The sequence below is a fragment of the Marmota monax genome, unplaced genomic scaffold (genome assembly GCF_021218885.2).
Source record: "Marmota monax isolate L192 unplaced genomic scaffold, Marmota_monax_Labrador192_F-V1.1 WCK01_AAM20220418_F8-fsc00116, whole genome shotgun sequence".
In the NCBI taxonomy this organism is placed as follows: domain Eukaryota; kingdom Metazoa; phylum Chordata; class Mammalia; order Rodentia; family Sciuridae; genus Marmota; species Marmota monax.
This window is the reverse complement of record NW_026695220.1, coordinates 2826571-2844790: the sequence shown is the minus strand read 5'-3', so window position 1 is coordinate 2844790 and position 18220 is coordinate 2826571. Positions and strand designations below refer to the sequence as shown.

At 31.9% G+C, this 18220-nt stretch overlaps 1 protein-coding gene across 18 annotated transcripts in view; it reads left to right on the top strand.

Moving 5' to 3' along the window:
* Khdrbs2 (KH RNA binding domain containing, signal transduction associated 2) overlaps positions 1 to 18220 on the top strand; it is a 587319-nt gene that overhangs the window by 88528 nt on the left and 480571 nt on the right. For all 18 annotated transcript variants that reach the window (XR_009225748.1, XR_009225747.1, XR_009225735.1 and 15 more), the window contains exon 2: positions 12037 to 12164. Coding sequence is in view for 1 of the 18 variants with exons in the window: in XM_046432600.2 (XP_046288556.1) it covers positions 12037 to 12164 (128 nt within the window). In the remaining 17 variants the exon portion in view is untranslated. The remainder of the gene's footprint in view (positions 1 to 12036; positions 12165 to 18220) is intronic.

Sequence of the window (18220 nt, the reverse complement as noted above, 5' to 3'; positions counted from 1 at the left end):
CCTTTCACTTAAATTTTGCTCATATTTTGAGAATGAACTTAAAATTCAAACTGATACTAATTCATTCTTGAGTCTATAGATTATACTAAACTACATTTATAGGACATAAATGGAAATTTTTAAACATAACCGAAATGACAAATCATTCTTTGATATGTAAGAATTATGAGTATAGCTTATAGGTAATTTTATCTCACATCTCTTATTCTTTCTTCAAAAACAAAAATCAAAACCTACCAATAAAAATATGATTGACATACTATATATATTATATATTTAATGTGAATAACTTGATGAGTTAGAAAATAAGTATATACCTGTGAAACCATCACTGTAACCAATAACAAATTCATCTATCCCCTCCAAAAGTTCCCTTTCACATCTTCATTTATGTATGGGTTTTGTGATAAATACACTTAAGTTCTACACTATTAGCAAGGTTTTAGCTATAGAATATAGAATTATTAACTATAGACACTCTGTTGTATTGTTGATCTCTATTCATTTTGCATAATTGAAATCTGGTACTCTTTAACTAATGTTTCCTCATCCCCTTCACTTCAGCCATTCCACTCTATGCTTCTATGAGAGTGACTTTTTGTTTTCTCAAATAAGTAGTTTCTTAGTCTAGTTCTGCTATAACAAATGTCATAGACTGGGTGGCTCATAACCAAAAATGTATTTCTCACAATTCTGTTTGTTGTAAAGTCCAGGTTCAAGGCACCAGCAGACTTGATGTCTGGTGAGGGACAGTTTCCTGGATCCCTGGTGCCTTCTCATTTTGTCTTCATTTGGTGGAAGGGTCAAATGAGCTCCCTTGGGCCTCTTATTAGGGCATTAATTCCATTCATGAGGGCTTCACCCTCAGGACCTAATCACTGCTCCAAAATCCCACTTCTTAATACCATATATGGAAATTTTAAAACATACTATAACCAAATTTTAAAACATACTATAATCAATAATTTTTTGTTGTACAAAACATATGCATTTGGGGAGGACATAAGCATTTTGACCAACCAAGTAGGGTCATGTACTGTTTGTCTGCTCTCCAGCTTAATTTAGCATAATGTTTCCAAGTCTGTCCATACTGTTACAAATGATGGCGTTTCCTTCTTTACAAAAGCTGAATGAATAACAGTTCATTGTATGTATATACCACATTTTCATTACAGATTCCTCCAACAATGGACATTTAGGTTGCTTTCATGACTTAGCTATTGTAAATGGTGGTGCATTGAACATGGGAGTGCCATATCTTTGAGATGCTGGTTTCAGTTTTTTGGGGATGTATATCTAGAAGTTAACTTGCAGGTGTCATAAACCTTTCAAGCTGATATAACAAAAGATATTAAACAGTGGGACTTATAAACAATGGAAATTTATTTCTTATGGTTCTAGAGAATTGGCAGTCCAAGATCATAGTGCTGATCATGGTGGTAGAAGAAAGTAGGTCTTCCTCAGGCCTCTTTTATAAGAGCATTAATCCTTTTCATGAGGGCTTTATGCTCCTGATGTAATCATCTCCCAAAGGCTTTTAACATCTCCAACCCTTCATCTTGGAAATTAGATTTCAACAGAACATAGCAGCCAGATCCTATTTTTAATTTTCTGAGGAGCTGTCACAGTGTTTTCCATAATGACTGAATCACTTTATATTATTAACAGTCATTTATGAGGCTTCCCTTTTCTCCACATCCTTGCTAACACTTTTATTTTTCAAATTAGCTATCCTAACAGATATGAGGTAATATCTCATTGTGGTTTTGATTGGCATTTCTTTGATAGTGACATTGAGAAAATTTTTATATACCTGTTATCCATTTGCGTATCTTCTTTGGAGAAATATCTATTTAAGTCCTTTGTACATTTTTTTAGTACATTTGGCCCATTATTCTTCGTTGTTTGAGTTTCTTTATATTTTGCATATTAATCCTTTGTCAGATAAGGTTTTAAATTATTTGTTTGCAGTCCATAGACTGCCATGTCATTTTGCTGACTGTTTTATTGCTGTATAGACTTTTTCTTTGGATATAATCCCACTTATTTATTTTTGCTTTTATTGCCTGTGCTTTGGGGGTCATATTTAAGAAATCATGGCCAAGACCACTGTCATAAAGCTTTTAATTTATGATTTCTTCTGTGAGTTTTACAGATCTAGGTCTAACATTTAAGTTTTTAATTGATTTTATGTTTGTGTGTATAGTGTTAAGGTTAAATTTCATTTTAAATTTCATTTTCATTTATGTCGATATCCAGTATTCCCAGTAAGATTTATTCAAGAGACTGTAGTTTCCCCAGTTTTGTATTCTTGACACTTTGGTCAAAGACCAGTTGACCATATATATGTGGATTAAATTTTGTACTCTGTGTACTATTTCATTAGTCTATATGTCTGGTTTTATGCTACTACTATACTATTTTTATTCTTGTAATTTTATACTATATTTGAAATCAGGAAGTATGATACCTCTAGCTTAGTTCTTTATTAAAATTTCTTGACTATTTGAGGCCTTTTGTGAATTTTAGGATGGATTTTTTTCTATCTCTGTAAAAATGCATTGAATTTTGATTGAGATTGCAATGATCACTTGGGCAGTCTGGACATTTTTACAGTATTCTTTCAATTCATAAATATTGAATGTCTTTCCTTTTGTTTTTGTCTTAAGTTTTTCATAAATATTTTATAGTCTTCAATGCACAAGTCTTTTATTCCCTTAATTAAATTTAATCCCTAAGTGTCTTATTTTTTATGTATTTTATATCCTGCAACTTTACTGAATTCACTTAATAATACTCTGAGCTCTTATGTGGAGTCTACAGGGTTTTCTACATGTATGATCATGTCAACTGTAAACAGGTATTTTTACTTTCTCCTTTATAATTTTGATATTTTCAATTTTCTTTTTGCCCAATTTTCTAGTTAGGATTCATAGTAGTACCTTGAAGTGGCAAATGTGGGCATTTTTACTTTATTCTGGATCTTGGATGAAAGGTTTTTTTGTCATATAGTATAATGTTGAATATGATTTTTTTCATATGTAAGCTTTACTGTGCTATGGAAAGTTTTTTCTATATTAACTTGTTGAAAATTTTTATTATGAAAAAGATGGTAAACTTTGTTAAGTGCTATTTTCCCTACTGTAATTGAGATGAACATATGGTTTTGTTCTTCCTTCTGTTAATGTGGTGTACTATAATGGTTGATTTTCACATGTTGAAATTCTGTTTATTCACAATGATCAGTCCCACTTAGACATGGGGTATGTTTTTATTTTTTGTTTTTCCCATACTGGGTATTGGACCCAGGGGCATTTACCCACTGAGCCACAACCCCAGCCATTTTAGGGTCTCCTTAAGTTTCTCAGGGCCTTGCTAATTTGCTGAGGCTGATCTTAAACTCCCAGTCTTCTTGCCTCAGCCTCCTGAGCACTAGGATTACAGGCCATGAGCCACCATAGCCGGCTTGTATGATCCTTTCAATATGCTGTCAAATTCAGTTTGATAATATTTTGTTGAGGATTTTTGCATCTATGTTCATCAGGGATATTGGACTATAATTTTTTTTTCCTTGTGGTATCTTTGGCTGGTTGCAGCATATGAATTTATAGTGTTTCCACTTCTTCTATTTTTTGGAAGAGTTTAAAAGAGACTTGAGAAGCCATTGGTCCTGGGTCCTATAATCCTTTCTTAAACTAAGGATCAGTTCCTAGCTCCTCCTTCAGTGTTATTTTTCTTATGAATCTAGTACAAGTGTCACCTGCTTCTTTCAGGTTTAATATATATGAATAATGACAACAAAAACAACAATGGTTTTTCCCAGACACTGTTTTAAGCACCTTCTTTTATTATTGATTTATTTTTTAATTATATTAACATATTAATTGTACTAATTAACCAATTCATCATGTCTCGATACATGCATACATTATGCATCGAACCTTTTCATCTGTCCTTCTCCCATGACTACTTCCCAGTTCCTAGTTGCATTATATTTAATCTTCATGACCACAATAAGAGGTTTCATTTTTTTTCTAATTTCCAGGTTAGAAACTGAGGTAGACATATGTTAAGTAAATCAACCAGCAAATATCAACTTGAGCCAAGGTATGGACCCAGCTGTATTCTATATGTATCTGGAAATAGTTATTCTGTTGCCTTACGCCCAGTTTATAGAGCCTCATATTAATTTTCACATCTGTTTCTCTCCTTTTCACACTTTCTTCTTCCTTTTTTCCATTCTTTTCCCTTTCTTCCTTCTCTCTCTATATTAAATCTGAAATTGAGCCAATCATACTCAGCAATATCATATTGTCACATAGTTCTCTTATAATTATTAAAACATATTAGTTGTATGAAATTATGTATTTCTGTAACATTTTCGTAATTTTTACCAGATACTTTAAGTATTTTCACCCTCCATATTACCCCTTTTTAAAAGGCGTTTTCTTGAGTAGCAGTTCTTAGTTTTTCTTCAGTTCTGTGACTTTATTTTTCATTATCTACAACTCCAATTATTTTATGCATACCATGGTCCTTCTTAGCTTATCTTCTGTATCTGTCTTATTTTATAAAAAAAAAAAATTATTTCATTTTTCTAATTTTATCAAGGTTCTTTATTATTTATTGCTGCTTCTGTCCTTTTGTTTATTTAGTCTTGCTTTACTTATGGTTTATTATTTATTTATCTTTTAAAATACTTTTATTTGTTTTAATTAGTTATACATGACAGTAGAATGCATTTATCCACTTTGATAGATCATACACAGATTGGATATAGTTTCTCATTTTTCTGAGTGTACATGTTGCAGAATCATATTGATCAGGCAGTCACATATATACATACAGTAATAACGTCTGTTTCATTCTACTGTCTTTCATATCCCCACCTCCCCTCCCCTTCCCCAACATCACTTCCCTGTACCTAATATAAGGTAATGCTATTCTTCCCTAGTGCCCCTCACCTTATTGTGAATTAGTGTCCACATATTAGATAAAACATTCAGCCTTTGATTTAGTGGGATTGGCTTATTTCGCTTAGCATGTTATTCTCCAACTTCAACCACTTACTAAAGCTGAGTAATATTTCATTGAGTATATATAGTGCATTTTCTTTATCCATTCATCTGATGAAGGGCACCTAGGTTGGTTCCACAGTCTAGCTATTGTGAACTGAGCTGCTGTAAACATTGATGTAGCTATCTCACTATAGTATGCTGAGTTTAAGTACTTTGGGTATAAACCAAGGAGTGGGATAGCTGGATCAAATGGTGGTTCCATTCCTAATTTTATGAGGAATCTCAATACTGCTTTCCATAGTGGTTGCACCAATTTGCAGTCCCACCAGCAATGTATGAGTGTACCTTTTCCCCCACATCCTTGCTAACATTTATTGTTGCCTGTATTCTTGATGATTGCCATTCTGACTGGAGTGACATGAAATCTTAGAGTAGTTTTGATTTGCATTTCTCTAATTGCTAGAGATGTTGAATACTTTTTTCATATATTTTTTGATCAGTTGTATTTATTTTTCTGTGAAGTGTCTGTTCAGTTCCTTAGCACATTTATTGATTGGTTTATTTATTGTTTTGGTGTTTAGTTTTTTGAGTTCATTATATATTCCAGAGATTAATGCTTTATTGGAGGTGCATGAGGTGAAGATTTTCTCACAATCTATAGGCTCTCTCCTCACTTTATTAATTGTTTACTTTGTTGAGAAAAATCTTTTTAATTTATATCCCTCCTATTTATTAATTCTTGATTTTTACTTCTTGTGCCTTAGGAGTCTTGTTGACACTAGGCCAACATGATGAAGATTTGGGCCTATTTTTTTTTTTTTTATTAGGCGCAGGTTCTCTGTTTTAGTGCCTAAGTCTTTGATTCACTTTGAGTTGATTTTTGTGCAGGGTGAGAGGTAGAGGTTTAATTTCATTTTGCTACATATGGATTTCCAGTTTTGCCAGCACCATTTGTTTAATAAGCTATCTTTTCTACAGTGAATGTTTTTGGCACCTTTGTCTAGTATGGCATAATCATATTTATGTGGGTTTGTCTCTGTGTCCTCTATTTTGTACCATTGGTTTACAAGTCTACTTTGGTGCCAATACCATGCCATTTTTATTTCTATAGCTCTGTAGTTTAGTTTGAAGCCTGGTATTGTGATGCTTCCTGCTTCACTTTTCTTGCTAAGGATTGCTTTAGCTATTCTGGGTCTGTTATTTTTCCAAATAAACTTCATGATTGCTTTTTCTATTTCTATGAAGAATATCATTAGAATTTTAATAGGAATTGCATTAAATCTGTATAATGCTTTTGGTAGTATGGCCATTTTGACAATGTTAATTCTGCCTATTGAGGAGCATGGGAGATCTTTCCATCTTCTGAGGTTTTCTTCAATTTCTTTCTTTAGTGTTCTGTAGTTTTCATTGTAGCAGTCTGTTATCTCTTTTGTTAGATTGACTCCAAGGTATTTTGTTTTTTTGAGGCTATTGTGTATAAAGTAGTTTTCCTAATTTCTCTTTCAATGGATTCATCACTGATGTATAGGAATTCATTTGATTTATGAGTGTTGATTTTATATCCTGCTTCTTTGCTGTATTCATTTATTAGTTCTAGGAAGTTTTCTGATGGACTTTTTTGGACCTTCTAGATATAGAATCATGTCATTGGCAAATCGTGATAGTTTGAGTTTTTCTTTACCTATTTGTATCCCTTTAATTTCTTTCTTTTGTCTAATTGCTCTGGCTAGAGTTTCAAGGACTATGTTGAATAGAAGTGGGAAAGGAGGACATCCATGTCTTGTTTCAGATTTTGGTGAGAATGCCTTCATTTTTTTTCTCCATTTCGAATGATGCTTGCCTTGAGTTTAGCATATATAGCTTTTACAATGTTGAGGTATGTTCCTACTATCCCTAGTTTTTCTAGTGTTTTGAGCATGAAGGTATGTTGTATTTTGTCAAATGCTTTTTCTGCATCTCTTGAGATGATCATATGATTCTTGTTTTTAAGTCTATTAATATGATGTATTACGTTTATTGATTTCCATATGTTGAAACAACCCTGGAAAAGTAAATAAAATAGATAGACCTGTGGCCATACTAATGAAGAGAAAAAGAGAGAAACTGAAGTTACTAAAATACAAGATGAAGAAGGAAATACTACATGTCTGAAATACAGAAGATAATTAGAAACTATTTTGAAAATTCATAGTATAATAAAGTAGAAAATATCAAAGACATTGATAAATTTCTAGAGACATATGACCTGCTCAAACTGAATGAGAAGGTCATACATGATTTAAATAGAGCAATTTCAAGTAATGTAATAGAAAACAACATCAAAAGCCTACCAACCAAGAAAAGCCCAGGACCAGATGGATTCTCAGCTGAGTTCTACAAGACTTTCAAAGAAGAATTAACACCAAGACTCCTCAAAATAGTCCATGAAATTGAAAAGGAAGGAACCCTTCCAAACTCATTCTATGAGGCTAATATCACCTTGATACCAAAACCAGACAGACAAAGGCACATCAAGGAAAGAAACTTCAGACCAATATTCCTGATGAAAAAGTATGCAAAAATTCTCAATTACATTATGGTTTATTATTTATATGTGAAATGATTTTTTGTTATTGCTGTGTTCTTATATTTCTTTTCATTTTATCTTCTAATACTTGTGAAATATTTACCTTTCTCCAATTCATTTTATTTCTGATATATTTTCTTATTTTTATTTTGTTCATTCTTACTTTTTCCCCCATTTTCTGCTTTGTTATCATCTCTATTCTGTTTTCCATATTTGCCAATATATTAGTTAGTTCATTTTTCTTTTTTTTATGTAGTATATATCGTATGGACATAGACATAATCTATTTATTTTATTTATGGTTCAATGAGAAAATCATGCCTGTGCTTTTAGAAGGTTTCTGTGGCAATAGATTTTAATTGGGATGGTTTCCTCACTTCACATTCTATGGGTACTTTTCTTTAAGCTATTTTTCCCCATTAGGAAAAAACTTGTCCTAGGAAATTGTTTTTGTTTAAATTTTCCCCAGTATTTCTGGAATGGTACTTTATTACCTTAAGTCTTGTACTCATCATTAAATGGTCTGCTTCAAAATTATTCATAAATTGGAGCTTATATAATTGTGTCCCAGTTTACACATTGTTGACAGGTTACCTTGTTGAGAATTATACATTGAAGAGTTGTATTCCCTTTGTAATATAAATGTGTGCTTGAAATTTCTGTGTTTTAGGATTCTTGGGATCATCAAGTTTCCTACTTTTTTTCCTCTTCAATCTTCTCATAATCTAACCCACACAAAACCCAGCAGTGTGCTTATTACTTTTTTTTGAGTTTAGAAAAAAAATCACTTTTATGTATGGTTTCTGTAGGTTCCTTGTACTAGAATTGTGAGGGTATCTTTAGTACTTAGTCCTCCAGTAACTGGAGTAAGATAAAGTTCAAAACTGAACCTCATTGTAGGGATTTGAAATTTATAAAAACATTCATAAATGTGTTAGATACATTTTACACAGCAAAATGATAGTTTAGTTTATCTAGTAAATTAAAATATGTGCATAATTTACGAACAAAATTCTACTCTTAAATACATATCTAGAAAAATGTTCACATACTGCTTTTATCCCAAGATGAATCCTATTGGCAAAAAAAGATCTCATTGATTTACATCCAGCTCTTAACCACAACAACAGAGAATAGAATGCTTTTCATGAAATATTCATGAGTCATGTCCAAAAATGTAACCACTAAGAAATCCGCTTTGAATTCCAAAATATAGACATAATTCAATCAATTTAAAAAATAAATTAATAAAAAACTCTGCTACCCAGATATTTCTATAAAATGCTGCTATTTTGAACTTAGCAAAACAGAATTGCAGAAATTCTACAAATAAATTTTAATAAAAAGATAGCTAATTCAAATATACAGCCATAGTCTGTGATTCTTCTAGGGAATATACATAACATTAAATATTTTATCAATAAGAATTAAAATGCAACTTAAGAGCATTATAAAATGAAATAAGCCAAAAGGGAGCATATTTAAGTTGTCCATAAGGAAAATGAAATAATACAAGAGCAGAACTAAATTTTTTCTTTAAAATATCTGGTACAAAGTGAGTGGTCACGATCAAAGATAGTCTCTTATGCAGTATCTGCATAATACTAGTATTGTGGCAAAAGCCACTTAAAATAGTCAATGATAGATAAAATAAATTTCAAATAAATATATACATTAATAGATAAACCATAAAATGAGAACAGAAAACATTAAAATCTCTGTAGTTTACTGTTTTTCTACGAAATATAAATCTACCTAAAGATATTAAATCTGTTTTTTTTTAATAACATGGCAGCCAACTTAAATAGATAATATAAACCAGTGAAATGACTCAATGTTTTGGCATAGTGCTATTCAGTAATTCCTGGTGACGACAGACTATGTACTCCTTTGAAATATTAGGGATACCTGTGTATTGTCTAAAGGTTACATTAAGAATATGCATTAATTATGGAATAACAAATTATTTTAAATTAAAAATTAAAATAAGAAAGGCACTATATAAATTGGCTCTCTGTATATAAACTAGCTCTCCCCACACAAATTGGTACTATATAAATTTCTCTTAAATCCAGAAAAGTTTGTAGCATTATATGACTGTGCAACTGACAAATGCAGTTATTGAGCTAGTTTGGTATATAGACATGTCGGGGAAGACAAGATAACTCCATGAAGGTATCAGGAAGGGAAAAGAAATAACCAGTTTTAAAAGGAATTGTAGAAGTGAACAGAAAGAAATTTTATTTTATTCAGCCAGAATTCTTGATAGGAAAGTTATTATAATTAATGATAGAATGATCAAATTGTAAATGTCTTAAAAAGCCTAAGGTGTAGTTTGGTGGAGAGCAAATAATGTCAGACATATTTAATTTCTTTTATGACAGAGTGACAAAGAAGTCATTCATACTTGATTGGGAATTGAGTCAGTTTCTTCATTGGGCTTCACAGTTCAATCACCTCAGCAAGCTTGGAAATGAGACAGGTACAGGTACCCAGAGGGCAGTGATCAAATGTCCATTGTCAGTGTCAGAGGATGTGAAGAATATTCTTTCTTTACAGTTGTCAGAGTTCTGGGGTAATAATTATATAAGGGATTGAAAGGCCTGAATAAGGAGTGCTTTTCAGTTTAAAAAGGCAATTGAAAGTGACTTGTTAGTACTTTGGAGTGGGAAAGTAGGAAATAATGCTATAATACTAAGTAGAATCTACGGACATATAACTTATTTTTAAACAGTTTGGTTTATTTAAAGATACTTTAGGTAAACCTCAGCATATAATTGATAAAATGGTTGTAAATGCCTATATAAACTATACTTTGGAGCTCTTATTCAGGCATTATGTGGGTAAGCAATGTAATATTACTTCAAAAAGATTAGGTTTCCTCTGGGTCCAATAAGTATTCTGCTAATAGATTACTACCTGGCTTACTATGGGAATTTTTCTATCACCTGTATTAAATCATTTTTGGACATATGTAAATTAAAAATAGAACAGCAAAGAACAAAGCAAAGATATGCTATAGTAGCCATATTTGGAAATAGACAAATAGATGTTTCAAAATGCAAAAAAAAACAAGTATTAAAATATTCATATTTAATAGCCACCATCACCTTCCTCTACTCCAAAACAACAGAAGCAAAATGTTTTGTTCTATTTATAACAAAATTAAGAAACTTCTGCATGTAATATCCATAGCTTCATTTACATTGTTTTTTGGAATGGTACATTTGGCCAAGAGGAAGGACAGAAAACCCATTTACAGATATGTTATGGAAATAACAACTAATTAGTTCAACGAAAACTTTCTGTAATCCAAAACATTTATTTCGTATAGTGAATTCTATGGAGTTACTCTAGCTTTAACTTGTCCTCTCATTCCTCCCTTATTAGTCCAAGTGAGCATCATTTCTCAGCCACACAAATGTTATGTTTGTTTTTTTTCTTCACTTGCCCTCTGCTCTGAATGGTTGTGAATATCACCCATCAAATACATTTACTTTTCTGCAGCCCACAGGTTTTCTTGCTTCTTGCTCTTTCTCATCCTTCAGAATTGTGCTCAATGTCATTCTGGAAATCTAAAGTAATAGCCCACACCTTGCCTCTGCTCTCCTGTATATTCTCTCTAGCTTTACTATATTTATTCTCTACTCCTATACGCAAATGTTTCTGCACATGTATTCCTTTTCTAATTGTGTTTTCCTCATAAAAATATAGATTCCATAAGAGCAGGAACATTTTCTTATTTTCTGCTGTATGTATCTTTGGTCACTATATTAGAATTTCTAAAAACTTTATGAAATTAGCTCATTAAAAGATGCAAGGGTAGATAAATTGTATACATGTACTTAGAAATATCCATTTTGGCAAGATTCTCACAGGATGAAACTAATAGTTCCTCTCCACCTCTCAACAGATAATTTCGTCCTGATGAATGATAATGCTTACAGATTTCACCATTTATCTGACATTTGTGACCACTTTTTAATTGTTTTTGAGATTGGTTAGAATGTAAAACTATTGTGCAGTTTCATTTTTGATAACTGGATGATTACAATCTTTAAATTATTTTTATTTACGAATGATGCTAAGTAAAAATGACACATAACTTTAAAATATGCTTTGTTCTGTTCATTGCTCCTTAGAAACTTATGTTTGTTTATACAATTTAGGTAGTCAGGGTGAATATTTCCTCTTTTGTTATACGATGTTTAAAATGAATTAAATGTATCACTTGTTTCACAGAAGACAGAGTCACATCTTAAAGTGTCACCTGTTGGTTTTAGTTGGCAGCGGTCACCTTATTCACAGTAGGGACATTCACATTGTTAGAAAGATTTTGTTGCTGGCCTTTTATCAAGATTCTTCAAAATCTGATCTGGGAAGAGGAAGAATATGAACAGTCAGCATGTTTATGATGATTTACTTCAATTTTTTTCCTTCTGATTTTTTCAGAAATTGAAAAATTTCAAGGTTCTGATGGAAAAAAGGAAGATGAAGAAAAGAAATATCTTGATGTCATCAGCAACAAAAATATAAAGCTCTCAGAAAGAGTATTGATTCCTGTCAAGCAATATCCAAAGGTACTGCAACGTAAGCTTTATTCTCATTGAACTAAGAAAAAATGACAAAAATAGGACTTGACATTTTATTCATTGCCTTTTATAAATTAAATATTTAAAGGTTCATTATATACATATATACAAACATATAATACTGACATAGAGGGAGAAAAACTCTTTGAAAATACTATTGTGAGGGTTATTTTCAACTGAAAGCTATAACATTTTTGTTTTATGACTGTGGGAAGCATAATTAGGTATTTTAATAATTTATTTAACATATAAATGATTAACCAGTTTGTCCAAATATGTGCAGCTACATTATTATATTTTGGTTCATTTTAAAATGAATATTCTTATTATAAAAATAGATTTAAGGTTATTTATATAAAATATTAGCTAATCAGGAAAAAATTATTATACATAGGAAAGTAACATAGTCTTTCATAGACTCTTGGATTATAACTTTACATCTTCTCTATTCAAGATTTCATTTGTGGAAATAAATTTCATATTGTTCTTAGTATAATAGCATCTCTCTTTTAACTACTTTTCCACTAGTACAGCATTGATTATAAAACACAGAATTTAATGGCTTGCTTTCATTGATTATATTAAAAAATGGGTAAAAAGAGTTTCTTTTTTTTTTTTTTTTTCAAATAAATGAAAGAACCAAAAATAGAAACTCAAAGAGTCAGGCTGATAATTTACTTTCTAAAGTGTGAATCTGAAGCAAGAACCATGTAATTATCTTAATAATAAAGATTATAGAAATAAGTGTTGTAGTTTACCGATTGTCTTCTAACATGATAAATTTTAGCAAATATAATTAAGTGGAATGTTTTGTTTACAATTATTTCAAATAAGAAAAAACTGTTACAACCCAGCAAACCATAAAATTTAACTTTCAAATGAGATTTTTTGGACATGCAAAATTTTTGTTTTGTTTTGGTCTGTTGAGTTAGTCTTAATCTATTGCAAGAAAAACGTGTGTAGAAGGTATATGTTTTTTGAAGTAAACATTATTTGACTTACCCTGTAATTATGTTTTATGAATATTAAATTGGACAATATAAATGTACATGAAAATTTTGGCATAGTAATGAAATATGATAGAAGTGTGAATAAAATATTAGGAAAAATTATCTTCTTCAAAAAACTTGATTCATTAACCTTTGCAGTCTTGATTAGAGAGTTATTTCCTTAAAGTATATTTAAATATGCTGTATGTTGATACTGATTCTTGGAATAATATTTGTTTATTTTCTGGATATGGGAAGCCCAATGATAGACTCAGTATATACTGCTAAAAAGCATACATCTCCATATTTTCTGTCCACATAATGTTAGTAAGGAATAGAAGGCATTTGAATTCCTCATGGCTCTTCAAGTTCCAGTACCAGTGGTTTGATTGTATTACAATAGTCTGTTTTTGATTCATAATGGTGACTATTGAAAAAAGAATGTTCTGTAGCACCAAATTTTTGTGTAAAGTTTAATTTCATAATTCATAAGATGCTCAAACAACAAAACTGCCTATTTTCATTGCAGTAACCATTGATTGCTGGAAATTTTTTTTTTACTTCTTAGAATTTTTAGAGTCATAAAATATTTAAGCAGGAACTAATTTTGGAAATCACAGAATATATAAAACTTTCCCATAGTGGGAAGATGGGACCTTGAGTTGCCCAAGGTCCTATCTTGGTTACAGATGGAGATATTTAGTGCAGTTGTTGTTATTTCAGATTTTTTATGTGAACCATTGCATTTTTTTAAATATTTATTTTTTAATTGTAGTTGGACACAATACCTTTGTTTTATTTATTTATTTTTATGTGGTGCTGAGGATCGAACATAGAGCGTCGCACACACTAGGCAAGCACTCTACTGCTGAGCCACAACCCCAGTCCCCCATTGCATTTTTAATGTAACTGAACATGCTTGCATTACTTTTTCATATAAAATGTGGAAGGAATGTGAAAAATGATAAATCTTAGTGACTAATACTTGTATGAATTAGCCTGAAATAGCAATTCATATTCATCAAAATTTAGTATTTATTTAATTAGTGAATAGCCTGCTGAAATCTTTTAATTTATTTTTAAAGGAATGTCCATTTCTTCTAATTTTCATGCTTAAAAAATGTCTAGAGCCCTTTTATAGAAAGAGGGTAGAATACTGAGAAACCAACCAAAATTGTATATCAACATTGATCCATTTTTTTCTTATACTACAATAAAATCATAATATTCCAAAAACAAATCATATTTTATTATAAAAGTAACATTCTTTCATGCTGTTTATTGCCTTCTTCTCACAAAAATATTAGTGAAATAGTATGAAAAGTATGACCACTAAACTTGAGCTGTATTTGACATACATTTGTAAACTGTAAAATGTGTGGTGTGGCATGATAATATGAGCCATTGAGCAGAGCACAACAATTTTATGGGTTTAAAGTTTAATCTTTTATAATAAAAAGTGATTTATCTCTCAGGGGGCATGCTAGAGAAGGACCTGTTTTACATAACTCTCTCAGAACCATCTCTCCCCTTGATGCCTGCTTTCTTTTTGAACCAGTAATTAATGTGTTGATGACACAGTCCTTTCAAACAAAGGGCAATAAATAACTATGGGAATTCTTGGGGAAATGACCTTATCATGACTTCACTACATGACCTTTTTGGGATAGATTTTGTTTCAATTAGTCTCCAACTTCAAGTTAATTTGCTGACTTGGTTGGATACTACAAGGAATTGAAAGAAGTTTAAGATTTTAAATTATAGAACATATAAGAATTCTGTTCAAGTACTTTAAGAATGATTTATCTTGCTCTAACAATTTATATTTAGTGATTTGGGAAAATATCTTATTACTAATTTTTTAATGGGAAGTTTTAAAACATTTGTGTAACAATATTAATAGATATTTGGGATCTGTGCTAAGTGAACAAATTGTAGTAGTTTTTGCTATCACACAAAAAAAATGGGTAACTAGTTGAGAAAATGGTGATCTTTATTTGATTAACTGTAGTTACTTTTACAATCCATACATTTCCCATAATATCATGTTGCATATCTTAAGTATACACAATACAGTTTATTTTTTAAAAAAATAATAGAGAAATAGACAACAACGTATATCTGTTTGCATTTGCAAATGTTTTGAACTAGAGCAATTATTTCTTGATAGTTAAATCTCAAAGAATGAGGAGTATGTGGCAGCACAGTGCACTGTATTCCTGAGAGATGCATGTGTAAGACCCTGGAGAACCATGCCCAATCTGTAACTCTCTATTTCCCAAGCCCACATATGTCATAGTACAATATACTTTTATCCCAGATTTTAATGTGTCTGACTGGTATGCATATTGTAGTTAGAATCATTTTGCCATCTCTCTAAGGAAGCAGTGGTCATAACTCATTGTTTTTGCCTGTACATATAGAAAATTATTCCTGGCTTTTTATATTAAGTTATTTGTAGTTTTCAAACTCTGTGTGTTGAGTTCAGATTCAGCTTGAAATGTCTTCAAGCAAGATTTCATTATGATTTAGGCTGGACATACAAAGCTATGATTTAGGCTGGACATACAAAGCTAATTAAAAAAAAGAATAAAAGCATAGCTTTGGGTATAAATTTGATAATAATAAAGACAGTTTTTATCCTTGGAGGAATGAGACAAAATTCCATATTTTCTTTGATTGAAGTGAACAAGTAGGACTTTGGAAACCAAGACATCCATAAGTAGCCAAAGCTGTGCATATGTTTTATTATTCTAGACATGCAAAGGAATTCCTTTCACAAGTCTGGGTGACCTGAGATGCATCAGAGAACTGGAGAAGCATTGCCTCCAGTTGTGAGAAGAGCTCCGCCTGTTGCTTGTTACTGTACCTGTTTGTTCACCTGGGCAATTCAACTTCGAAATGCCTTTTAAAAATGTCTTTTTGATGTGCTTTCAGAATCCTCTAAAATATATCAGACCCATTCCTTCAATTAAATTTGCCCTAAGGTCCACTTTTTATTTCTTTACTTGAGTTACTGCCAACTTTTTAAAGTAATGTATTGCCAAGAGTGAGATCCTCCCCAAATTTGGCCCCTTTTAAGATCAAACACAGCCATGCTTCCCTCTGCTGCTTTTCAAATCAATTCCTTATGTAGATTAACGCAGAAAATTAAAGTTCCAAAATATGTTCAAAAGCATCTCACTTGCTGTATATTTTTCCTTACTCTGCTCAGTCCTGAATAGGCGGGTAGTCTTCTGTGCCTGGCTGGATAGTCTCATCTGCACTTCCAATTTGCCATGTCCTCCCACAGAGCCTGTGTTTTCTTCTTTATACTTCAGAGTATGAAATATCTTTCTAACTTTCTAAGTAATTGTGAGATCATTTAAAAATAATTAATAGAGATTCAGTTTTTCTAAATTTGGAAATTCACTGTGTTTCAAAGCCAATGTAACCACTTAATCTTGGGCAAAACCTCTCTAGTTTTCTAAGGAATTTGTTTTTCTAGAAACCACTGTATAGCCTACAAGTAAACCTGTTTTATCAGGCAGAGACCACTGGACAGCATTGCTTTTTATTTTCCTAAAGGAAATAGAAGAGAGGATTTGAGGTGCTTTCTGACTTCAGTTTTGTTCATATCAGTTTTCTAGCCTCTCAACTGTGAATTTAAATCTCAGTTGAGGAAATGATATGACACTCAGATTCACAATTCCTATGAGGAAAAAAAGATTTCAAGGTGCTAGTAGGGTGCATTCTTTCCAGTAGAATGATTTTGAAATAACCCCATTTTCTAGCAAAATTAAAAAAAAAAATTGCAAGGGTATTATATCTAGTATTTGTCTTATTTGATCAAACTTTGTTTTAATTAATGCTCATTAATTAATGCACTTTAAATGGTATGTTTTACTTTTATATTTTTTTTTCACTATTTGTTTCTACATCTCACATTGGCCCACACATTCTTAATTTTTAATTATGTGAACTTTTTCTCACAACATTCATTTTTATGGATTCAGATGACCCTCACAAAATATGTCCTTGTACTTCCTGAAATAATACCAATCTCCCCTGCTTTTGCCTGTCTAGATCTTCATTCTGTTTTCACCAGTGGTTGCTGTTCTGCTGTTTGCCTGCCTGCCTGCCTCTCCTCTCCCTCTTTTTCTCCCCATACTCACCCCCCAGCTCTCTGCTCTGTTTTTCTTTCTCATACTCAGGCTAATGTTTTCAACTATGTATTAGTCACCTTTCTATTACTGAACAAATACCTAAGGTAATCAGCTTACAAAGAGAAGATAGTTATTTTGCCTGATAGTCCCATGGGTTTTTATCCAAGGTCAGTTGGCCCTTAAGCTTTTGGGCCTGTGGCATGGCAGTATGTTATTATGGTGGGGGAGTATGGTAGAGCAAAAATACTTATCATGGAAGGAAGCAAAAAAGAGAGGAAAAGGAGGAGCTGGGGTTCCCCCCATGACGTTCAAGGTCATGCCCCTTGAAGGATGTGCCAAAGTGTCCAGTTGTTTTAAATATTTGTAATGCACAATTCAAATTTGCAATAGGCCCCCTCCCACTAGGCCCCATGTAAGGTTTCTATCATCTCCCAACAGTATCAGTACTGGGTCTTTAACACGTGAACCCTTGGGGAGCATTTCAGTCTAAACTATTGCATACCTTGTATGGGAGGATTGTTTCTTATTTTTCACATTTACATGCAACTGGAAAACTCAAAAAACTTTTTCAAAAGGATCATTAAATCCAAGTGCCTCTTGAAATGCATCCAAATCTGTATCCTTGTTTAAGGGATCTGTGAGAGCCAAAAAGGTCTTCCATCTCACTTCTCTATAATCTTGCCATTCTTTGCTTGTTTGCTCATTTGTTTGCTAATTTAATTCAGAGGGCTTTCAGTGAATTTCTCTATACCCAGATGGCCTTTCCATTGCTACTTTGTTGCTGCAGTAGGAGTAACTATTTATATTTAAAAAAAAGATATTTAAGATACCTGAGAAGGTAAGTGAATTTTAAAATCTAGAGCCACTGCATTACCAGCTGATTGGATTACCATTTTAATATAAATTTCCT